The sequence below is a fragment of the Etheostoma cragini genome, chromosome 11, assembly GCF_013103735.1.
Source record: "Etheostoma cragini isolate CJK2018 chromosome 11, CSU_Ecrag_1.0, whole genome shotgun sequence".
NCBI classification, from domain to species: Eukaryota; Metazoa; Chordata; class Actinopteri; order Perciformes; family Percidae; genus Etheostoma; species Etheostoma cragini.
In genome coordinates, this window is record NC_048417.1 from 12,964,145 (window position 1) to 12,988,508 (window position 24,364).

At 43.6% G+C, this 24,364-nt stretch overlaps 1 protein-coding gene across 1 annotated transcript in view; it reads right to left on the bottom strand.

Annotated features, from left to right (window-relative positions):
- The window catches only part of igsf3 (immunoglobulin superfamily, member 3), a 64,786-nt gene that overhangs the window by 11,935 nt on the left and 28,487 nt on the right, over positions 1-24,364 (bottom strand). The window contains exons 3-6 of the mRNA XM_034884594.1: positions 16,341-16,760; positions 12,704-13,090; positions 9,840-10,247; positions 4,013-4,438 (exon numbers count right to left, since the gene is read on the bottom strand). Coding sequence (XP_034740485.1) covers positions 4,013-4,438; positions 9,840-10,247; positions 12,704-13,090; positions 16,341-16,760 — 1,641 coding nt within the window. The remainder of the gene's footprint in view (positions 1-4,012; positions 4,439-9,839; positions 10,248-12,703; positions 13,091-16,340; positions 16,761-24,364) is intronic.

Below are 24,364 nucleotides of genomic sequence, written 5' to 3' on the forward strand. Positions count from 1 at the left end.
TAGCCCATTTACGGAGTGCTGCCTCAGGTGAGCTTGTGGGTAAACTCAAACTATATCCACTGCAGTCGAAAACAGGGCACAGAAAACATTTACAACCCTGACACAAACGATAACACTGTGATAAAGTCGCTATTGTGTGCAAACAAGCACAGCTGCCATATCCTATTATTTATGAAATACTGACAATGGTGAAGAAGCTATTTGAAGAAAACTGTAAACATAATGGAGAGAATTATGAGGAGGAGAGAGGCAGGGAATTATAAAATATTGAAAAAGCACAAGAGTGAGAAAGAAGCTAGGGGCGGGTGGGAAGAGAAACATGCAGCTAAGTGAGAGTGAAGGGGAAAAAAGACATTAAAAGAGACTTATGGGGAGAGTGAGAACAAAATGTAGAAAGACAGAGATGGAACGGGAGGGAGAAAGGGAGACAGGACTTAATGAAGACGGACAGCTTCTATCCATGCCCCGATAAGCAGGAATCTCCAATCGCCGCAGTGACGCCAGTGCTATCAATAACGGCTAGGTGGTACTTCACCGGCATCAAAGGAGAGCACATGCAGCATCTGCTTGTCCCAGCCAATATTAAGTGGTAAGATACCCTCAAGAACTATCAGAGACAGAGAGAAAGAGAGAGCATACAAGGCAGATCAAGATAAACAAGGAGAAAGTAGGAGGCATATATCTTCTATCTGAAAGTGCACCCACAAGATAGTAAAACAAGAGAGGACAATAATAATAATAAAGCAAAAAAGGCATTCATTCCTGTGTTGTGATGTTTGATTATGTGAGTGAAAGGTAGCCAGGCAAGCGTAGGTGTGTAAGGAGAGATGAGGAGAAACTCTAAGTGGGGCACCCCCCCTCTCCATTCTAGCTAAGCCAATAACCATACAGTCTTAATATCCCCCTCCTCATGCCAGACACACATGCACAAATGTGCACATGCACACACTCAAATGATGAGAAAAATGCCTTCAACTCCCAAAACCATCATTAATCTTAACTCCGGTTCTATTAGAGAAGATACCATAATTAGTTTTGCGTGTTTTCTGTGTGTGTGTGTGTGAGCGTGTGTGTGTGAAATAAAGAGTGTGTTTTTGTGTGTGTGTAGTTTGAGTTATGAATAGATTATATTAGATTGTGTTGTAGAGACTGAGGCTTCCCTGGTGATCTGCCAAGCTGAACATGTGTTTGCCATTATTGCATTTCAGACAGAGACAAAAAGAAAACTCAATCAGGTTAAATCTAATATTACAGTATGTGGAACTGTATACCAAATGTTTATGAGGCTTTGTGTGCGTTTGTGGAGATTCTGCACTGTGAGGGTAAATATTGGATTGTGTTCTAACATAAAATAATTACACTTTTGCACTTGGAGGTACCCCCCTGCATGTTTGTGTGTACATGAGCATGATGGTGTTTGTGCTCCAGTGTGTGAAGTTGCTCTCTGCATGAAGTCTGTGGTGGATAATTCCAACACAAGGTTGCCCTCACAATGAAGATAAAAATATTGTGCATGTGCAAATATGGTGCTAAACCTCTCTAATATGACCCATAGGACTTGGACAGAGGCAGTGAGCTGCTAATGCAATCTGGAACAAGTAGTAGGCCTGGCCGGCTCTGCAAGCAACTCACTACTTTGACGGAATGTCACACTGTCCCGCTGACCGGCTGACTGTTTATTTGTGAATCTGTTTTATCTACATCCAGCATCTAACAACTTTGCGTCAGCTAATCCAAGATGCATGGATGTTAGATCAAGGGCACTTTTTGGAATGCTAGTTTTCACTCTCCGCTTTTGAGGTTCTCCAATAAGTTAATGAGGAGCGTCATTTCGCATCAGGCACATGCACTCATCTTTCTTCCGAATACAAGATGGTGGTAGAATGGACCATCAGAAATCTGAGAGAAACTGTTCTACTGTTGTGTCACGCAGTTTTAGGAGAGAGGGAGGCTTCTGTTTATATGCAGATAAAGCATATGGAACCTCTCAGAGGAACATCACAGGAAACACGGTTGCAGGGGCATTCATGCAAGAACTTGGACATGCAACACAAGCATGTATGTGCATCCATAATGCTAGTGACAGTTCATACATGTTGAGCATGTACCTCTGGAAGACTGATTTAAAGTCTCAATTCTGAATTTGGTCAGAAAAATTGAGATTTGAATTTGGTCAAATGCTGTGTTTGCCAAATTCAAATTCAGCATTTGAATTTGGTCAAATGCTGTGTTTGCCAAATTCAAATTCAGCATTTGAATTTGGTCAAATGCTGTGTTTGCTCACACCTCATTACACACACTCCCCCTTTATCCCACTTCTCTGAGGGAGGGACTGAAAACGCCACCTACTCATTTAACCAGGAGTGGTTAACATTAAACAAAACAGAGAAGAAAAGGCAGATGGGGAGGAGAGGCGTGAGGCAAAGAGGGACGTCCAACATGCTTACAAATGAATCATCGTTCTAAATGAAGGTCTGACTGCACAATTTAAAAAAAACTCAGGCGGTGGAGGAGACGAATGCAGCATGACCGGGTCCGAGCCGGGTATCTGCAACCAATGACATAAAGGAATTAATTACTTGCCCTCCCCTCTGAGATAGTGCCCTTACAAACAGAATGATCGCAACCTTATGGTTACTGACTGATTGACTTTCAGTCGGAAACTGATCACATCTTCACGGTTACTGATGGCATTTCCAAGGTAACTGATCACTTTGTCATGGCGACACTGCTAGAAAAAAAGAGGAGAAGGAGAACCTGATATTTATTTCCCTGCAAAATGTGTGTGTGTCCTTTTTCAGGTTAAGGATAAACAATGTGAACTGCACATTGCTGGGCAGGGAAGGTAAATGAGCTTTCAGGATGATAAGTCGATCTCCAAACAAGTCCTGAAGGGCCCGGAGACACTGTGTGTGTTCTGCATGAATGGTTAAGGTCAGAGCACAGTCAGTAAAAGCACCTTCTGAACTGGGGTGCTCCTGTATGAATGTGTGTTTACATCAGTTTGAATCTACTGTACATGTGACTACATTCCACTGCTTCAATTTATAAAAACTGTTATTGATCACCACAGTCTGCCGCTAAATCTCAACAAAGTATCTTACTTATCCTCACCTAAACATGAAATGTGCCTGCAGGCTGGCAAAGACACAAGCTTGCACATATCTATTAACACATTGCTCATGGTCACAAACATAATGTTCTAGAAAAAAATTTGGCATTTCAAAAGTTGAAAACATTTTTCTCGTCCCGCCCACATGCCTTACTCATATTCCTCCCGCCGGATTTAACAAATTTGGACCCCATTGGTACTCCAGGTACCATAATCCTTTGGACTGGACTGCTTTGAAAGCCAGACTACAATGTTTTCTCAGCATGCTGAGTATTTGCTTTAGGCACATTCACCTGAATAAATTAAGTATTATACTGTTGAGGCACAACAGACTGGGCTAAATTGGGCCTGTGTGTGTGTGTGTGTGTGTGTGTATGTGTGTGTGTGTGTGTGTGTGTGTGTTTGAGTGTGTGTTTGTTGTTTGTGTTGAGCCACTAATTGGGCTGTGTCTGAATGGGTTTTGCTCTATGTATGTGTGGGGCACAGAGGGCCAATAAGGGAGATGTAGACCTCCACTGAGGAAAAAGGTTCAAGGACAGCTCACTCTCTGTTTCGGTCCTTTGGTTGCCTCTCTTCTACCTTTTTCACACAGTTTTCTCTCTCTTTTTGTGGGTTATTTAGCAATACATTCACTGTGCTCTATTAGAGGACCCCCCCCCCCCCCCCCCCCCCCCCCCCCCCCCCCCCCACACACACACACACACACACACACACACACACAGCAATTAGTGGCTAAACCAGAGACTATGAACAATTAGAGCAGGCAGACATCCTCTAAGCTTTGTAGAAGTTGTGTATGCGTGAATATCTGAATTTGTGTTTTACCCTGTTTGTGTGTTGGTCTATGTCCCTTCTAACTAGGTGTGTGTGTGTGCCTGGCAAGCAGCCATCCAGCTTTACCTGGCTGTAGGACACTGATGCCAAGCAGGTTGGAAGTGCGGTTGGCTACTCTGCTCCAGCTGTTGTCGTAGTTCTTCCTCCACAGGACGGCTGTGCACTGGTACTTGCCAGCTTCGCGACGCCCAGCCCTGGTAACCGACAACCGGAAATTGGTGTTGGAGTGTGAGCGGTCCACTGTGGTGCGGGTACCCAGCCCCAGCAGCTGCTCCCCCCATTGCAGCGTGCCCTCGCGGGTGAAGGTGACCAGGTCTTTGAAATCTCCCGGATCCTCGTCGCCAACTTCTGGGCCAGCCGGCATGAAGCGCCAGGTCACGGAGGTTGGGACACGAGGGTTGTGACGAGGCTTCACCAGGCACAGGAGGTCAAAGGAGTCGCCAAAGGTAACCGATGGCGTCCGTGATGAGGCCGACACCATAAAGGAGGACTCTAGATGGTGGAAGAAACGGAGAGAGAATGTTAAGAAGTGTGAAAAATGGCCTTTTACTTGATGATGAATGATGAATCCTTGAAACACGGAGTCCCACTGATTGCATGTTTCAGCACAACATAGCTTGGATGTGTGATTGAGTCTGTTCACTAAAAGCTTAAAGTTCAGTAAATAATGTGGCAGTTCATAATCGTTTCCACAAAGGAACTTTCCTTTTAAGCATGGCTACCAAAAGGAACAAAGTCCCCTGCTGGAACAAGTGCACTGTCTAATCATTAAGTGCCTAAGGACAGCCATTTAGTCTATGCATGTGTATTTACCCTGTTCTTGTGTCTTAGTAGAAGTTTGAGTGCTTGACTGTGTGAGCGCACCTCAAAATTAATGGGTGATGCAACACAGAAAACCCAGGGGAGGAACTTCCTCTAAGCGCCGATGTTCGATCTATGCCCAACTCTTTGCCAAGTTTAAACTATCCTCATTAAACTAGAAATGGTGTGTCAATTCCATATGCAATTGACAAAATATCTCCACACTGGAGAGCAAGGGAGTCACCAGAGAGAAACTCCATGGCCCTTTAACAACCTGGCCCTGCTGTGCCTATTTCATGGCTTTTCATTGAATGTGAATAATTGATCTTGAACATGACAAAGATGGTCATACACAGATTTAAAAAAAGATAGAGGGAGGTGGACTGGAGAGATGTTGATGAAGTCTGACTTTTGCTAAATCAGACAATTCATTTTCTTGAGACTTAGCAGATTTCTCCATTATGTTCTTGTTAACAGCCAAGTCACTTTCTCTCTGTCCCTCATCCTCTCTGCTACTCTGAAAGCTATGACCCCAGCTGTCCTTCAGGGTGTGTAATCAATGTCTTTCTGTCCAGACATAGCTACTGCTGGGACAGCTGCCTGGGGATGTAATGTTTTAATAGACAATAACTCTCCTCTTTCACTTTATCTTTCATCTCTCTGCTACCCTCTTCCCCCCATTCATTTCTCAATGCATTCCTCTGTGACAGAAAAGAGGATTTCACGCTGATCAATATTTTTCCATACATCTTTGTCTTTTTATTTGTGTGAATATAAATGACTGTGTTTGTTCGTTGACTGTAAAAGACTGTGTGAGACTAGTATACATTGGCATGTGAATGTGTGTGTTTGTGTATAATAGGATTTTCACTTGTACGCCCCAGACACCCTTAAATCAATCAGCTTGAAACATGTGTGTGTGTGTGTGTGTGTGTGTGTGATCACAGGGCGTGTGTGATGCGTCAGTGCAGTAGTACTGGGATAGTAGTTCCTGTAGTTAAGCAGTTTAGTATTTATTGCATGCTGCATGTTGCTTCTGCTTGCTACATTCTGCTTAAAGCTACTGCCATTGACTAGCCCTTGTGCAAGGGCAAAAAGAATAGCCAAGTGCGTAAGTCTCTTCCTGTCGGTACACAGCCTCTCCACCGCCAAGAGTCCGACAGTGCCTCCTTGCGGGCCATAGCGGATCCAGGCTGAACTGTAAGGGATCTTGGAGCAGCCCTGGGCACCAGAGGCACGGTGTGCAGGCCTACAAAGCAGTGGACAGGCCCTGGCACCCGCCAACCACAGTCCCAGCTATGGGTTAATAGTCCTACTGCTTTCTGTAGCAAAGAGACAAAAGACCTCAACAGCAAAACAGGCGGAGGATGATGGCTAACTTAAGTGGAGCATCACAATGACTGGAAAGGCGGATGAAGGCTGCAGCAGTGATGGGTCCCCAGTTGTCTTGGACTCCATGCCACTTGATCCTGACTCGGATCTGACAAGGACTGGCGTGGTGGTTGTCTGGTTGCACAGGTGTCCTCCACAAAAGGAATCCACCCTGCCACCCCGGATAAAGTCCTATGGCAACCACCAAGTGGCGACGGGGGCAGGTTTGTGTATTCTGGAAGCCCTTAGTCATGAGCTGGTACATCAAGGGGTTGGGTGTCTGAGTCAGTCGCTGGGCTCTTGGAACGAGGAGGAAAAGCTCATCGGCAGCTGCACCCATGACTAAGCAGCCCTATTTAGGATCCACTCTGCTTACCTCACATGGGGAAAAGGCTAGAAAAGGTGCCCTAAAAAAAGGCTGCCTCATACTTCCCGACTGGATTACCAATGTCCAGAGGGTACGCCACATTTGCGGTCAGAAACAAAGAAGAATTTTCATTTACTGTAGAAACTGGGTCAAACAGGGGTGTATTATTGCACCCACCCTATTAGCCATCTTCAGTGCAGCAAAACTTCACCTCACTGGCCAAGAGTTGCCACAGGTGATCCCAATACTTTACAGGACTGACGGCAGGCTCTTTAACCTAAACAGGTTCAAAGCCAAAAGCAAAGTCAAGAAAACTACCATCAGGGAGCTGCAATACGCCATAGATAACTCCATTGCAGCACAATACCCTGAAGGCCTCTAGGGCATCCTAAATGCCTTTGCCAAGGCATACAGAGCCCTGGGGTTGGCCTTGAACATCAAGAACTCAGGTTCTGTATTAACCACCACCCAACCAGCCATCACTCCAGCCCATAATCAAAGAGGATAACACCACTCTGGAAAGCGTGGACCACTTCCACTATCTTGGAAGCATTTTCTCTTCCAAAGTCAATATAGACTCTGAGGTTAACCATCGCCTGAGCTGTGCTAGCGAGCCTATGCCAAACTCAGGGCAAGAATCGTAGTTGACCAAGACCAGAGGGCTCAAACCAGGCTCCTGGTTTACAGAGCTGTGATACTCTCACCCCGGTTGTATGGAGAGGAGTCCTGGACCACCTACAGCAGACACCTAAGAGCCCTGGAACTATTCCATGAAAGAGCCTTAAGAAAAATCTTGAGTATCAACTGGGAAGATAAACATACAGACTCCAGCATTCTGGGAGGAAACAAATGTGCCCAGCGTCACTACCATCATTATGCAACACCAACATCGATGGACAGAGGATCATCTGCATGCCCAACAACCGTCTCCCTAAGCAAATCCTCTACTCCCAGTTAAAAGAAGGACAGTGAGCCTCAGGTGGGCCAAAGAAATGCTTCACGGACACTATCAAGACCAGCCTGAAAAAGTTTAACATCACGTCCGGCAACTGGGAGGATCTTGCGTTGAACAGGGACTACTGGAGAAAAGCAGTGCAGGAAGGTGCAGCACACCACGAAACAGAACTCCGCCGTGCCGCAGAGGCAAAGCGGCAACACCGCAAGGTGAAACAGAGAAAGGGTCCACCACCACCACCTCAATCTTCCAATGCCCACATTGCAGCAGAATCTTTGGATCACGGATTGGCTTTTACAACCACCTGAGGATCTACAAACAAAATGACCCGACAGAGAGGACGGTCATACTCGTCTAGATGACCGCCAAAGAAGAAAACAGGCTTTTCACTTGTCCACTCCAGACACCCTCAGTCATTCCAGCTAGAAACAAGACTCTCTTCCAAGCATATTTGTCTTCAATGTGAAAACAATAAGACAAGGCACCCAGAGGACATCCCTCTCCCATCTTCTTTAGGTCTTGTCAGCAAGCACAAGCACAGGGAGTCCATATGGCTATGATTTAAATTAAGGTACCATATATAACATCTTGAGCTTCAGCCTATGGAACAGTGCACTCATAGGACAGGTCAGTGTGAAGCACAATCTGAGCTCAGAAGTAAACTGGGGCAGAAGTTTTTTTTTGCTTTTATTCAATAGGTGCAAGGACTAAAGAACAAAACTAAAGGAGAAAAAAGTTGAAACACAGGGGAAAAAAATTATCTATCTGCATGGCAGGTTTAGGTTTAATAAAACTGAAGTTGGAAGCTATAGTGAGAAAAACGAGGACCAATATCTGAGATGAAGTAAAACGCACACTGACCGTCACTCAACAGCGCACATTTAAAAAAGAGTTGATCAACAAGCATAGAGGAGAAGGAGAGTAGATGTCAAAGAGTGTAATAGAAGAGAGATGAGCAACTTTGGACTTCTATTCCCTGATTTGCATAATGCGTCCCTTGTTCCTCAAACTAATGTTTCTGTTGTGGCCCGAACATAACAAATGGCCACTTAAAAACTAACGTCTCTTCTCTGCAGCATGGCTGTGAGCTGTTGCAGGGAGCTAATCCGTTGGTTGTGTGTGTGTGTGTGTGTGTGTGTGTGTGTATTGAGCCCAGTGCTACTGGTCTGCCAGCTCCTTAATGCTCCGCTCCAGTGGCTTCCTCAGGCTGTACAGAGGATGTTCAGCTTAACTCAGCACTGACAGAGGAGACCCACAGACTGTGAAACACATTGCCACTGCATTTCCATTCTAATAACTCTAGCTAATCCATATGGGTGTGTGTGTGTGTTTGTGTGTGCATCTATGACGGGTGTCACAGAAGCACTGCTCTTGAGGTGTGGCAGGTGGTGTGAGATTATTTGTGTGTGAGAGACAAAATAGCGCTTTCCCCTGAGCGGTGCATGAATAAACCATGGTGTATTTCTCTATGTGGACTGCATGTTCTGCTTGCACCATTGATCAGTCTTTAGCAAACCACAAACCATGTGCCCCTTTTTGATTTGGAGCGCAAGTCTTTGATTCCCACTGCAATACATTGTCCAATGTATCCCTGAGCAAGACTCTTAACCCCTAGTTGGTCCATATAGTAATTGTAAGCCGCTTTGGATAAAAGCGTCAGCTAATTGACATGTAACGTAATAATGTGTGCAGGCACACTGTCTTGTAAGAGTGGTTCCATATGTGCAGATGGTATTTTCAATAGGGGGCTTCCATGGATAGGTGCACACACTATTTTACTCACACACATATGTGTAGAATAAGCAGCTGACATGTGCCGAGCATTTTCTGTAGTTAAAATGTAGCCTGGAAACAATAGTATAGCAGGAGAAGATGTATGCTCAAGTATATTTAAACTTATATCAAACTCAGCTGCTGCTGAACTTGAACATACAGACTTAGCATGTACAGGTGGATTACGACTTACACAGCATGAGAGCCGTGTAGTTCATGATGTACAGATAACATATGCAGCCTGATCACTTCTGGATACAGACCATTTTTTGTTCTTGTTGGGTTTGGGCTATTTAAAGTGAAATAATGTGCTATTTTATGTTGTTTTCCTTTCCTTTACTTAATTAGAAAATCATACATACATTTATCATTCGAATTTACCAGATGGTTCTCACATAAACCACAACAAAATAAGAATCCACAAGCACTTGACAAACAGAAACTGTTGAAATTATTTATTTATCAGAAATGATTAAAAAAATAAAATGATATTTTCACTGTGTTTCACTCTGGCCAACAGGGGGCTGCAGCCCCCACAGCATCCACCTCCCCACAGTGTGCTTTACTGACTTGGCTTGGATGGAATTTAAACTATATTGAGGTTAGAACAGGTTGAAGTAACTTACCAACAGTCTTGACGGTGACGGTCTTGCTGGTTGACTTCTCTCCTATCTTCTCCCAGTTTAGCTCTGGCTCAGTGCCGGTCTGAAGCCACTCAGTGGCTGTGCAGCGGTATTGGCCCTCATCCCCAGGTAAGACATTATACAGGGACAAAGAGAATGTATCAGCTCGCACTTTCTCCACGCGTACCTCCCCGTAGCTGGAGCGCTCTCTGTAAGAGGGGCTGTGCCATACAGTGCCATCCCGATCGATGGAGGCCACCTCCAGGGCCGGTCCTGTCACCTGCTTGTCTGTCCACTGCCAGACAACAGACAGGGGCCCAGTAGTGGAATGGACAGAGCAAATCAACTGGATCACATTGCCCTCCAGGACCTCCGACGAGTTGCTAAACAATAACACTGTGATGTTGCTCTCTGTGAAGAAGACAAGCAAGAGAGAGAGAGAGAGAGAGAGAGAGAGAGAGAGAGAGAGAGAGAGAGAGAGAGAGAGAGAGAGAGAGAGAGAGAGAGAGAGAGAGAGAGATATGTAATTTAACATGTGTAGTGATTTGGGGCACATGAAAGGAGTTTCATAAAATCAAAAATCCTCATGCTGAATCCCAGAGAGAACAAGAATTCCACTTTCTATGTAAAAACAACAGGAGGGCACAGGAGACCAGGGGCAATAAAACAAACTGCTGAGCCTGTTCCCCTGGGTACAGTATCACACAGTCCCGTGCAAGTGCTGTGCATGTGTGTTTGGATGCTTGACTGTGTGCATGCAAGTGAGAGGACCATAGTGTGGATTGAACTGGCCTCGGGCACATCAGAGTGACAACCAGAGCTGAGGCCCTGGTGATTTTGTGTGGGTTGAGATTCTCTTTCTGAACCCTGTGTGGCTTGTTGACCAAGTCCACACGGGCACAGAAACGAAGGCACATATCACAGGGCTCAGTGGCACTTCAGAAGGAAGAAGAGGAAGATAAAAGTCTTTACTGGCTCTGTTTTTCCTTTCTTTCTCATCACATCAACGTCCATCAAACATCATGAAGCTCTGGTTGACCCAAAAGCTCTCTTCGCAGTGCTTCTGTCTCTTGGGGATGTGGATTAAGGTGACTTTTTTCTTCTTTTTTCTCCCCTTAGGCCAAGCTCTGCTGCTGCCCTCTCACTTCACAAGCCCTCCTAATAAGCACCAGCTCTCTGGGAATGTGGAATAAACTGGCTTCTTACTTCTATCACGCTCAAATGAACACTTCCTTCCTGTCTTTTATTCAAACTGCTTGAGATTGTTTTTCCTCAGCTAAGAACATTGTATTTGTTTTTTACACTGAGATTTGAAGAGAGAGATTGTTAGACAGTTACAAGTAGATACACATTTTACACCCTCGTTCCTATAAAATTTTCTGGTGTCTGGAAAACTTTGTCTTTCAGAATGGATTAGTTTTAACTTTCCCTCTACCAGCTTTTTAGAACTTGATGCTTTTATTTTTCACCATTCCCCATACCAGTTATTTCTTCTGTTTTTGAACTACAGAATCCATTTCCTCTTTATTACAGTATATCCCCTCTTTTTTTTCCTACCCTTGCACTTGTCCTTTCAGATTCAGTGTTGCATGTAAGTTCTCTCTCCCTTTCTCATTGGAAAAGTAAACTAATCCATCAACACTGATTTGTCTGTCACTAAAGTGTTTACCTCTGTTGTTTCTTTGCTGTTACTTCTGCCTGTTTCTGACTCATCAACTTTAACCCTTGTCGCACCCTATCACCAACTCTCATCAAATTCCCCTAATTAGAGTGATAAGGCACATCTTGAAATTGCATTTATGTGAGTAAGCAGGCATGAGAGGACAGTTTGTGCATCAAATACATGCCTGCTCACCCACTTCTTCTGTATTTCATTGAAGTTCTCCTCCAGTAACCATGGCAATTATCCTGTGTAAACCCTATAAATATTTTTTTATGGGGCATTAAGGTCTTTTGTTGGAAAAACAAAACCTCCCATACTGAGAGGTTCCCTGGAGATTGCTGCAGGCTCGGGGCCATTGTTTCTACCTGATTTAGCAGGGGGTGCACAGCGGTCAGGATAAGGTAGCACTGGCTGCTTGAAAGGAGATACTACTGTGGTTATTATTATATTTTATTATGCTGCTAGCAGCTGTCTCCACACACTGTTTCAGTCCGAAGAGACATGGAGGTATAGTAAGAAGAGGAAATGAAGCAAATGACCCAAACTGCTGAAGGGGCGTTTTCCTGCTGTCGTTAAGATGAAGAAACATTTGACTGGGTTGACTGTAAATTTGCATCAATCAGCGGCAAGCCTGACACAACCCTACCGGCGAGCCCTGCTTAACCTAGCTGAGGAGGTCTGCCCCAGCAGAACACATTAATTTAGTCTGGGGAACCACTTAGAGGGCCCTGGAGAGCTAGGCACCTTTCTCTGCTTCTTTTCTTTCTCCACGCTTTAATTTCATGGCTGTTAGCTCAGCCTCCTTGAGACCGGACTCTTCTGTTCTCCATTATCCCCCCACCCCCCGCATCCCCCAGCTAAGCCAAGGAAATGGGAAGGACCATAATGCTGAATAACCATCCCTTAGCAATCCACTCAGAACGGAAAATACATCAGGAACAAGAGTAGCATTATCCTTTCCCCTTCAACTCCCAGTTAACAATAGAGGCTGTGCAGCTATCTGTTATAGGCCACCTTGGGGAAGAGAGAGGGGGAAACAGAGAGAAAAATAGAGAGAGAGGCTGGAGAGGAGCACAGAATAACACTCCATATTGCCTACATGAAGATTAAACTGTTATTATGAGAAGCTCATCGTTCTTAGTGTAATTGACAACTAAGGACAGGAACACTAAGCCAGTAGCCTCGTGAACAGAGTATTACTCACTGAGCGGCTGGACTGTGATCTGGACATTGCGGGACCTCTTGCTGCGGTCGATGAAGTCTCCCGTGGGCGTCTTCTCCCGCTCTGTCACACGACAGATGTATTTCCCAGCATCTTCAGGGTGTAGGTGCTGCAGCTTGAGGAGGTGCACGTTGGCGCTCTCTTTACGCACTGTCATGTGGCCAGCCGCTTCACGGTCAATGTAATCGGGGCCCAGGACAGGCACGGCACTGGGGCCCACCACGGCCACCGGTGAGCTGCTGAAGACCCACGACACCGAGAAGAAGCGCTCTGGGACATTCTGGGCCTCAATGGTGCAGCGAAGCTCCAGCGGCTCACCGGCCGTGAAGGACCGTCGCTCCGTGCTCACCTGGATGCTGAAGTCACGATCTGAGTGAACAAGATGGGGGGAAACAGAGAAAACAGTCATGGTTAAAGTGATATTAAGCAGAAATATCAGAAATGGGGTATGATAAAAAACTCAGTGATAGAACTTTGATATGCAGTATGAAACATAAAAAAAAATCCACTTTTGAATGTTGCAAACCATTGTGGCTTAGTAAGATAAGACTTCAATACTAGTATATGTACTAAACCCTTGAATACAGCCCTAGATTTTAAAAAAAGCAGCAGAATCGAAAATGCGTAGGTGTGGGGGAGATCTTTTCAAGAAGGTGATATTTGTTACATTCCCAAACAACTTTTCTCTGATGTTTAAAACAAGACTGATGTCTAAAGGTGGGCTACAATTATACATGCACAACACTGTTACCTTGTCCTAATATCCACAGCCTAAATCAACATGCTGAAAGAGAAAGTGAGAATATTGAGGAGGTAGTGGGTGGTGAAGGTGGAAGGGATAGGTGGGGGCAATAAAATAACATCAGTTAGTGAGAGAGACAGAGAGAGAGAGAGAGAGAGAGAGAAACCGAGAGAGAGAGAGAGAGAGAAAGAAAGAAAGAGAGAGGGGGGAGATAAAGGGAGTGAATGTAAACTAGAGAGGCTTGAGGTCACATAGTGCTTCGCTCCAGTAAAATGCTGATCTTTCAGAGAGCTATGCTCTCTCTCTTCCCTTGGTTTCACCTCTGCAATAAAAACAAATCTAATTAAAACAGAGACAGTCACTTTCCTCCTTCTGCACAGTCTAAGACCGAACAGACCAAGAAAATTCTTCCACGTGGCCACATTGCGCTTGTTGTCTGCGCATGCTGTCGCTGTATTAATTTCCAGAGGATGAGCACGGTGTGTATCGGATACTGCTGCTTTGCTTCTCAGTAAGGTGGTAGTCTGAGCTGTAATTACAAAGACTTCTATAACAGTCATATATATATATATATATATATATATATTGTTATGCAGGGGAAACTTATAGTGGAAGGGGAGAGGGATATTGTTTACACATACACACATATTGAATGCACACATATACACATAATGGATATACACACATTTATAGTAACATACAGACTTGTTAACAGGAATGCTGAGCCCATTTTATTAACAGACAAGCAGCATATTAATCCCAGCAGGAAGCTACACATTCCATGAAGCTACACATTCCTTCCTGCACTTGTGTAACAATCACCGATCAATAAACATTAAAATAATTAATACATTTTTATCAGTTGTCAAATCACTGTAAAATGAATATCTTTTCGATGATGAAAACAATCATTACTTGCAGCAGCAGTACACATATTCATGCACATAATGGCATAGGGGAGAAGTGAAAAAGCCCACAGATTCCTTGCTGCACCTAAAACAATGAAGACATTGTGTTATGAAATGTGAATTTGATTAATTGTGAAGGCAGGGGAGCAAAGCTAAAAGGGTCTTGACCTGCTTTGACAAGAGTTGGTCACCACTTAGCCTGGAGCTCTATTAAGACCATTCTTACAGGAAGAGTTTAGCTGGGATGAGGCAGAGGGATGAAAAACAGCCTTGCAGGTCCGGCATATGTTAGTGTTTAGAGCTAATTAGACAACAAAGTGGAAGTAGCATAAGGGGAAAGTGGGGGATGGAGAAAGTCTGAGGGAGGAGAATAAATGCAGTGATCAGACATGACTGCAAAAAAGAGAGGTGAAGTGAGTGAGGGGAACAAGGGAGGGGGTGAGAAAAAAAGAGAAAGATGGTAAAAACCGAGAGCGAAAGGTACATTAGGATTCTGTCTGTTACTCCTCTCTCTGATGCTGTCTGTGGGTGATTAGCCAGTGATGGGGCTGTCCCGAGATCCACTCCATCTTTTATAATAGGAAGCTAATGGAGGAGCTGCTCCCTCTACTTTCTAAATTTCTCTCTCAGTCTGTCAAATATGCACACTGACACGTGCAACATCAAATACACGGGCTCTGCCCAAAAGTATCCAAGTTGTGCCCGCATAATGCAATAAGTGATTATGCAAGAAGGAATGAAAATGAATTCACACACAAGTTGAAGCACTCACACCCAGAGCTGCACACCACATCGCAACTCTGCTATATTCCCTTTGTCACGTAACAACATCTCCATCAATTATAGATCACAGAGAAGACGGAGAGTGACAAAGGATGCTGAGTGGGGAGCTCTTTTGTGCCTTTTGTCTCCTCCCTGAAGGAGCAGGAACTCATCTGACAAACCTGCTTTACATCTGAGGATCCACTCTCCTTCTCATTCATCCAGCACTATCAGGGGCACCATCAAATTGTAATGGTCCAGAGCAGATCTGATGCTTAATGAAGAAAGGCAAAACGATCCAACTTTGAAGTGATATACTGGCATGAGACACTCGCCACTTCGTGCTGCCTTGGTAATTGAGCTAATGTCAAAGCAGTTTATCACCCATCTCCTTGGCCCTTTCTTGGAAGCATACAGAGAGATTCTTTATGTGTGCGGAATACAGAACAGGGGGTGGGATGAGGCCAAGTCGGGTGGGAGGTTATGAGTACATGTGAGGAGTCGTAAAGTCGCCTTTGTTCCGGTCCACCAAATCTTGAAGTTGAGGGCTTATTAGATGATTATCAAATGAGTCCTACTCCCCCAACAACCACCCTAACAAACTCTTTCTTTCTCTCACTTACTTTCATCATGCACCCCTTGTTACTTACTCAACCCAATGTCTCCCCGCTACCCCTCCCTCCCCCTTCCTCTTCCCCGGCTGGTAATTCCTTTCCTTCTTTCCATTAGACAATCTCCTTCTTCAGAGTTGGCAACTGCACTAAACCAGCACGGTTCTCCCACTAATGCTCAAGCAAAAACAAGAATGGTGTAAATGTTGGCAAGGAGTGATTGAAAAACACTTTTTTGGCTTCTGATCTCTGGGTCATTTGTTGCCTGGGAAATGGTGTATGTGGAAGCCATAGGTTCCCCCCCCTTGTCAAACACCCACACTGTTTGGCTCTCATTAAATTATTCTTTGATGTGCTTGTAACGTTGTCCGTCAAACAGACACAAATACAAAAGTGGGGAGTCTGTGGAGGTTACTGCTAAGCCCTTTTTAGTAAGCTAATGAGCTTAGTGTGAGATACCGATCAGCAATCAGAGGAAGCCATCCTAAATGCGTGCATGTGCGTCTGTCAAAAGGACACGAGGGACCTAAGAATAGAGTAGCATCTTTACCCTCTCTCCCCTTCCTTTTTTCACAGAATCTCTTCCCTTTACTCACCAGTGGGCTGAATGCGGAGCTGAGTCTTGTCGCTCTGCTTGCGGGTCATGGCAAACCAGCTTTCGTCCGTGTCTTGAATCCACTCAGCAGCCTGGCAGTAAAGCAGGCCCTGGTCCACCGGCTGCAGCTTGTGAATGGTCAGCCTGTAGGACGTAGCGCTGGTTTTATCCAGCCTGAGGTCCCCTGCCGCCATCCTCTGCCGGTACGGTCCCCCAGAGCGGAGAACAAAGTCCCTTGACAAGGTGACTAGCTCCTGAGGGGGTGCCGCCGCGTCCTCTGGGGACCGCAGGTACCAACCCACTGATAAGTGAGTGTGCTGCTGTGTGGTCCGAGACACCTCGCAGGTAAGCTGTAGTGTGTCGCCTTCAACCTTGGACAGAGTCTGGGCTGGAGCTACTACCGTCAACGAATCAGCGATGACTGCAAAAATAAAGAAGAACAGAGAAAATGAGCAATCAGAGTCAGGACATGTGGGGGCTATTTGGGATGTCAGGGCAGGTTAAGGTTACTCATTTTTAAAAGGGTTAGCTGGCCCCTTAAATACCATATGAATCATATACCTGTCTATAAACATCTAAAGAACCATGTTTTATTGTTTACGCCTTCTACTATGAAAACTGAAAATAAGCAGCCATTCTGTGGCAAGTGGTTCGAAATCTGATTTACTCCCCAGTGTAGGTTCAAGGTGTTAATGCAACCAAGCTTTTGTTTTAAGGTGATTGCCCTCTATTTCCTCATCCATACATACCTTTTACATGCCATTGTGCATTGATGGCATTTTCTCTATCTCACACAGCCAGAGGCCTGCAGGGGCCCCTCTAGCTCTTCTTTAAGACTGATGGTATCCCACTTGTTTTGCTATAGCAAACATAACATCTCCACACTGCATCTTACAGCCGCGCTCCTTCTCATTAAACTTTTCCAACATTTTCTTAAACACACAGAAGCTAAATATACAAGCAGCAAGTTAAAACTGATACAAACAAATCCAAAATAGTCTATACAAAACAACCAAGAACAGAGAAAGGATTTCAAGCCAGATGGTTGAGAACCATGGAGATGAGAGAGGGGGACAGTCAAGAGCAGGGAAGCAACAGAGACATCAAGATGTGAGAATTTCAGAAAGCAGGCTGGAAAAAAATCCAAATATCGACAGAAATAAACACGTATAGCTTTTAAAAGGAGCTAAGAGTATTTCTGGATGTACCAGGGTGCCGCTGTGTTTGAGTAGTGTGTGGAAATGAGAAAGAGAGAGACCGATAAATAGCTCTGGACAAAATAATCCAAAACGTCATGCATTTATAAAAGAAGAAAGGTCTTAAGGGTCATAATGAAAAAAGTTCCAGTATGTGTTGGCTTGGTTAAGTGTTAGCTCTCTAGCTGTGTTTGGCTGCATATGGATGCTATCCTGTTTTCCTCCCTATCATTTACACAATGCATTACCTCGCTGGCTGAGGCTGCATTGCTTGCTTATGGATGGCTTAACCACACATACACATTTGTACCAGCACATATAGACAATAGCTAAGAAACAGAGAATATACAATATGTCAGTGTTTACAATGGACAACAGTTAACCATCACAGCTAGGCTCAGATCAAATGAATTGAGCAAATAATGTCAAGAGAAGCTTTCTTGGTTTGCCATTTGGCGACTCTTAGCCCTTCTTAGATACCTGAAAATGGAAGTGCTTTGTGTGGGGGATTGCGCTACTGGAGTGGTTTGTCAAGATGTTTGGCTATTCAGGCTCTTAAAGGATTGTCATTGTGAAGACTACAAATCAGCACGTTTGAGGTCTGGGCTTCTCCTTAAGTTACCTGCTTTGACTAAACATAATTGCAGTAAAGACATGCATCTCTGTGTATGTGTGCTCAATCTAAAATTCTAGAATTGGGGAACAGAGAAACGGACACCATTAATGAAATAAATGGGGGGGGGGGGCACAAAGACAGTGAGTTCAGAGAAAATAGATAGAGGAGGCAGAGAGAGAGAAGAGGCTTGACATCTGGTTATTAGAGTTTAACCAGACACTCAAAGAAAGACACAGTGATAAAACAGAAGTGGCAGGGAAAGAAAGTGAGTAATCAGGGGGATCAGAGACAGTGGCACTCTAATGAGATACAGTGAGTCCAGACAAGAACAAACAAGCTTCCTGCAATGTGTTTTAAGCAATCTTGAAAATACTGACAAGGTCTAACTGAATATGCCCTCAAATCCACCATTACTTTGAGAGCTTGATAAACAGACTAGCAGCAAGGAAGGCAAATGGTAGTCAAGGGCAGTCATCAATCTATTCTGCTGTTTTTTTCTGTTTGTTGGTTGTATGATAAAATGAATAGCATGGGAGTCTTAATAGGACTCTATTAGTGTTTATATACAGATGCTTTATTTTTTCAGGTTTAGGCTGAGCAATGGTTGCTGGTACAGGGGATAATTCCTCAATATTCTCATTTATTATCTTATGTTGCTGTTCTAAAAACAAGTGTTGTCTAAATACTTGTTTCTCGGTAATTGAAAAAGAAGATTGATTTTACAGTTTGAAGTTTAACAAATATAATTTTGTAAAATGTTGATTATTACGATTTAATGTGTCTGTGAAATCAAGGTAATTAATCAGTATATGCGATTTTGCATACTGTACAATTGCCATGTTTTAATATACAGTAAATCGATATCAGAATTGTTATAACAAATTTACTGCCAAGCCGTAAAGGGCCAATTTCTCTCTTTTAGCATTTATTTTTGAAAAAGACAAGACCAAGTAAAAAGATCTTTTTTTTTTTATTAAACCATGATCACAAAAGTCTAATTCTGCTATTCAAGGACCTGGCGTTGCCAAGTCCTCTCACACTGACCCACCAGTTAACACTGAGTGAACAGCAGCCTTGTACATACACACTGTTACCACAACAACACACCTACGTTACAACCTGCCATTCCCATGGCAACCCTCCCACATGATGCTGGGAGTCTCTGAGAACAGCTGGTAGTTACTATAACAACCGAACCACCATCCGCCCCAACACAAAGCCCACCTAGAGAACAATGTAAAAACAGCAAGCTGATTCCTGAGTCCTTCAGCCGGCTCCTTATAGATATATTTTAACACTCTGACTTCATCTTAGTCCCCTGGGTCAATCAGATCCCTGCACACAGATATGTCTGGGCGAAAGAACCAATGAGATAGCACCAGCCAATCTCAGCATTTCCCAGGGTCGGACTGAGGTTGTAAACATACTGAGATCATCCAATAGCCCCACTGGCCTCAATCTGGGAAGGATTAAGAGCAGAATGAGATGGCATTCTCTGGCACACATACAAACACACTTATTTTCATTACTTGTGAGGACATCACATTAAATTATTCTTCCTTAACCATAACTGCAGTGTGCTTCATTATAACCACTACAATAGCCTTAAAAGACTGCAAAGCTGTGCATGTGTTCAATACAACTCAATGTGGTAGCTATTATGACCAAAAATAAACCTTAAAGTTATTTTTCTCATTTGTATCACATTCATAGAGACTGGAATCTAAAAATACTAGCGATTAAAACATTTCTCACTGATGAATTGGGAATCTTTCGCATTTTTAAACGGAGATTCTCATGTGTGGATGTAAAGTAAAACATGTTTGTGTTATTCTGCTTTTTTGACTGACACTGAAGCTGTCAATCTTTTAATACATCTTTAAAACTACTATCTTCCTCTTCTACCTCATCTGTGAATTTTGCTTTCATCTCCCTCCGTTTCCAATCTTCCCCTAATGTCTTAGTCCTCTGAAGTGAGCGACGGTTGTCATCCTGCGAGCTGGCCTTTTAAGTCGAGTCACACAGTGATAGACATGTAGGGGACAGGAGGACACAAAAATGGAGGAAAAGAGATTTCACAAAGACGACACAAGGGAAAAAACATGATATTGTATAAAGTCTAATCTGCACAGCTGGCATGTACCCAAACCTTAACATCTCTCTTAAGTGTGTCCAATGGCCATTGAAGTTGGAGAAGCAATAAAGATTCCTTGCAGAAAAAAGAACAGGAAATCAAATAGCAATGTTTGTTTCTGTATACACCATTTTCATGCGGGTGTTTATAGGAAGGTGTTTAAAGATGGAACAAAAACAGCAGACAGTGAAGAAACTGAGAAACACAGAGTTTGAGCTCCCTCCAAAGATTCTCTATTGGGTTTAGGTCTGGAGACTGGCTAGGCCACGCCAGAACCTTGATATGCTTCTTACAGAGCCACACCTTGTGCTTCGGGTCATTGTCATGTTAGAAGACCCAGCCTCGACCCATCTTCAGTCCTCTAACTGAGGGAAGGAGGTTGATCCCCAAAATCTCGCAATAAGAGGGAGATTGACAGTCATGTTTAGCTTCTTTCATTTTCTTATGATTGCTCCAACAATGGACCTTTTTCACCAAGCTGCTTGGCAATTTCCCCATAGCCTTTTCCAGCCTTGTGGAGGTGTACAATTTAGTATCTAGTGTCTTTGGACAGCTCTTTGGTCTTGGCCATGTTAGTAGTTGGATTCCTACTGATTGTATCAGGTGGACATGTGTATTTAGGCAGCTACCAACCTCAAACAGGTGCTTATCTAATTTAGGATAATAAGTGGATTGGAGTTGGACATTTTGAAGGCAGACTAACAGGTCAGAGAGGTTGCAGCGTCATCCGGCAAGATGATTCAGCTTGCACACTAAAAAGCACATAGCTATGTATGTATGTATGTATGTATGTATGTATGTATGTACAGTATGTATGCATTTATGAACGTATTACATATGGTCGATGGCATTCGCAATTCTACTGCCCAACTCTGCAGATGTTCATCTACAGCTGACATGTTTACCGAGTTTCAGTGTGTTATGGCCATAAGTGTCTGGGTTTGTGTGTTGCTGCAAAGCAAGTGGCCATTTGGCAAAGCCAGTAGGGTAATTATTGTTAATCACTCTGTGAATCTGAGAGTACTGCTGAGAGGAAAACAGAGCGAGTGGGCGATGTTCTGCTCCACTTAATGGGAGTCCAGCCTCACCACCAAGCAGCCGTTACTTACTGACCAGGATGCCTGGAACACATTCAGGCGTATCGGGTCAGGAAGTAATAGAAATATGGATAAACACAGAAACAGTGCCTACACCTGTCCTTCTCATACTTATTACACATTATCCTGCCCATTCACATCCTCCACTCCTTTGTTCTTCTCCGTGAGAGCTGTTGAGTCAGAATGAGGGATGAAGTGGTTCAACTAGTAAATTGAGAGAGCAGAGAGTAAAGGAAGACTACTAACAAGGTGAAGATAAATACAAAGGAAAGGAAAGGAAAGAGCAAAGATGAAGAACAAAAAGACAGTGCTCTTTTGTTTGACGTATACCACAACAAAAAAGGGCAGAGTAAGGAACCCTGGAACCACAAAGGAGTCATATGGGAGTCCTTTTAACAGCTTTAACAGAGAAGAAAAAGACTGGAGTTGAAGTCTGTGGTGTGGGATCTAAGTCCACAGCAGGGGGTAAATCTATAATAGAACATGCACATATGATCAGATGAGCCCAGCACCTCATTGAGTCTCAGATACAGAACACCACTCCTTTCATCGGTCTCTCTGTTTTTGCATATGTATGAGTTATGTAATACAGTAATACAAGTCTAATGTATATTCTTTGGAGCCAGAGAAAATATTATGTACTGGTATTCATTATGTTCTGATAGCAAAATTTTGTGTTTGTTAATGATAATAATAATGGTATTCTCCTCTGAATCTGTATTCCACGCTGGTAATAGTAGGGTCTGTTTCTTTTTCTTATCTCTTTCTTTTAACAAATATGCACAGTAGCCGGGGATTTTAAGTTTATTTTTCCTGAAATGCTGTGTTCCCTTCTGAGGAAAGCTCTAGATAGATAGACTGAAGATACTTTATTCATCCTCACAGGAAAATTTGAGTGTCTAAGACCTAGTTCACTGTAGTTTGTAAACTAGGTCCTGTGATGACCACAGAAAAATCCAGTAAAAACGCACTATAATCCTACTACTACTACAACTGTCCTTTTAGAATCATCATCAAGAAATAACCACATGCAAAACCTTTTTCAACAGCTGTCAAGATCTTTATTCTATATTTTTGATAATGCACTAATTTGAGTTGAATTTTTCACACTATCCCATCTAATTAAAGGGGCTTCCACATAGTCCTATTGTACAACATAATAGGGTTATAGAGAAGGGGTGAGGGCATATGAGAAATGTTACAGATGTGGTTATGAGATTTTAAGATAGGAGTTGTGAGCTTCCCTGCTAATGGGACTTCAGTCTGAGTGAGTGAGTGTGTGTGTGTCATGTGCTATAGCACATAGGTCACAATGACTGAAAGAAAAAGGCTTCTTCATTTAATAATGGGGTCTCTAATGCATTCTTTCCCATCTCTGTTCTTCTTCAGGCCCACTCCCATTTTTCTCCTCACAATTATCTCCTCACTTGATCTTCCATTTTCGCAATCCCTCGTCCATCCACGCCTCGTCTCTCTACCACATCTTTTTTGTTAGACAAGTTGCTTGTCAGCACCCAATTATCACTTATTTGTTTTCCTCAACCACCTTTCTCCTCCACCATGTCCTCTTCGTGACTCTTAGAACAAAGGCTGGCATGTGTTATTGAGTGCTGATCACACTAACAAGCCTGTGAGCTACATGTCAATCAGACAATGACCCTATTGCAATTTGTTTTTTGTTTTGTTTTTAATCCTAAGGGGTCATAAAACTTGTGAAGGGAGCAACATCTGCTCTTTGTTTGAGAGGGAGAGAGAAAAAGAGCTTGGCCCCTGTGGCTATAATAGCTCATTATACATAAAGGTAGGAGAGGCACATCAAAATCATCTCTCTCTCTCACACACACTCACCCACCCTAGCAGCCAAACACACAGTGACTGAGGTACCCCCCTCTGCTCACCCAAACATTTCCTCCAGAGCTGTGACTCAGCTGTACTGGGTTACTGAACCACACACAGTCCTTAGGGGTGTGCCAAGTATTAACATTATTTCTGTAGAAGAACATACAACAGAACATAACTGGCAAAGGATGTGTTTACTACCACTGTGTGCTTTATAAATATATACTTAATAATAAAAGACATTTATAAAAATGCATTAAATCAACTAGTTTGTTATGCATGTTTCCATGTTTTCTTACTGAATGAGACAGGCAAAGAGGGAGAGGTATAACAAAAAGGAGAAAGTGGAAGAAGAAAAGAAAGATGGGCAGCGAGTGAACAAGTGGGCTCTGTTTTTTGTAGCAGGAGAATGGTGACGTGAAGTTAAAAGGCTGAATGTTGTGATAAGAGACGGATCCATGGTTAGAAGAAGCTTTCAAATATGAGACACTGTTTACACAAAGGCAGAAGAGGAGGATTTAACACTAACTAAGACGCACACAAACACACACAAGCACACACACAATATGACACAACCTCTCACTGAGGCCCAGCCAGGAAATGAGCCTGAGTGAGTGTGTTGGGAAGATGGAGAGTAAGCGGAAGATTATAAGGCAAGGCGTAAGAGGCGGGCTAGTCTGAAGAGAGGTGGGAGTATGAAAGACAAATCTTCCTAAGAGCATTTGAGAAGAGCTGTGTGCAAAGCTATCGTTGACTGAAATCCTTTAGAGCATCAAAGATTTACTCATCATGCCTAAACACATGAAATATTCCTTCCATCCCCCCCCCCCTTCTTCTCTAGTCCTTTTCCTACATTTCTCTTCTCATCTTCACCAGCTGCAGACCCACCTTCTCCATCGTTTCATCTGTCATTCGCTTTCTTAAGCAGTTCTGTCTTCCGTTAGCTCATGTATCCAATTATTGTTATGTTGAATTACAGCAGCAAACTCTCTGTGCTCAAGGAAGAGAGAACTACACACAGATGCCACCCCTATGAATGTATGTTTGTCTTTTCCATCTCTGCTGTCCTGGAGGTTGTTAGCACATGTGCAGGGTTTTGCTTTGCCAACGCAAACACACACACACACACACACACACACACAC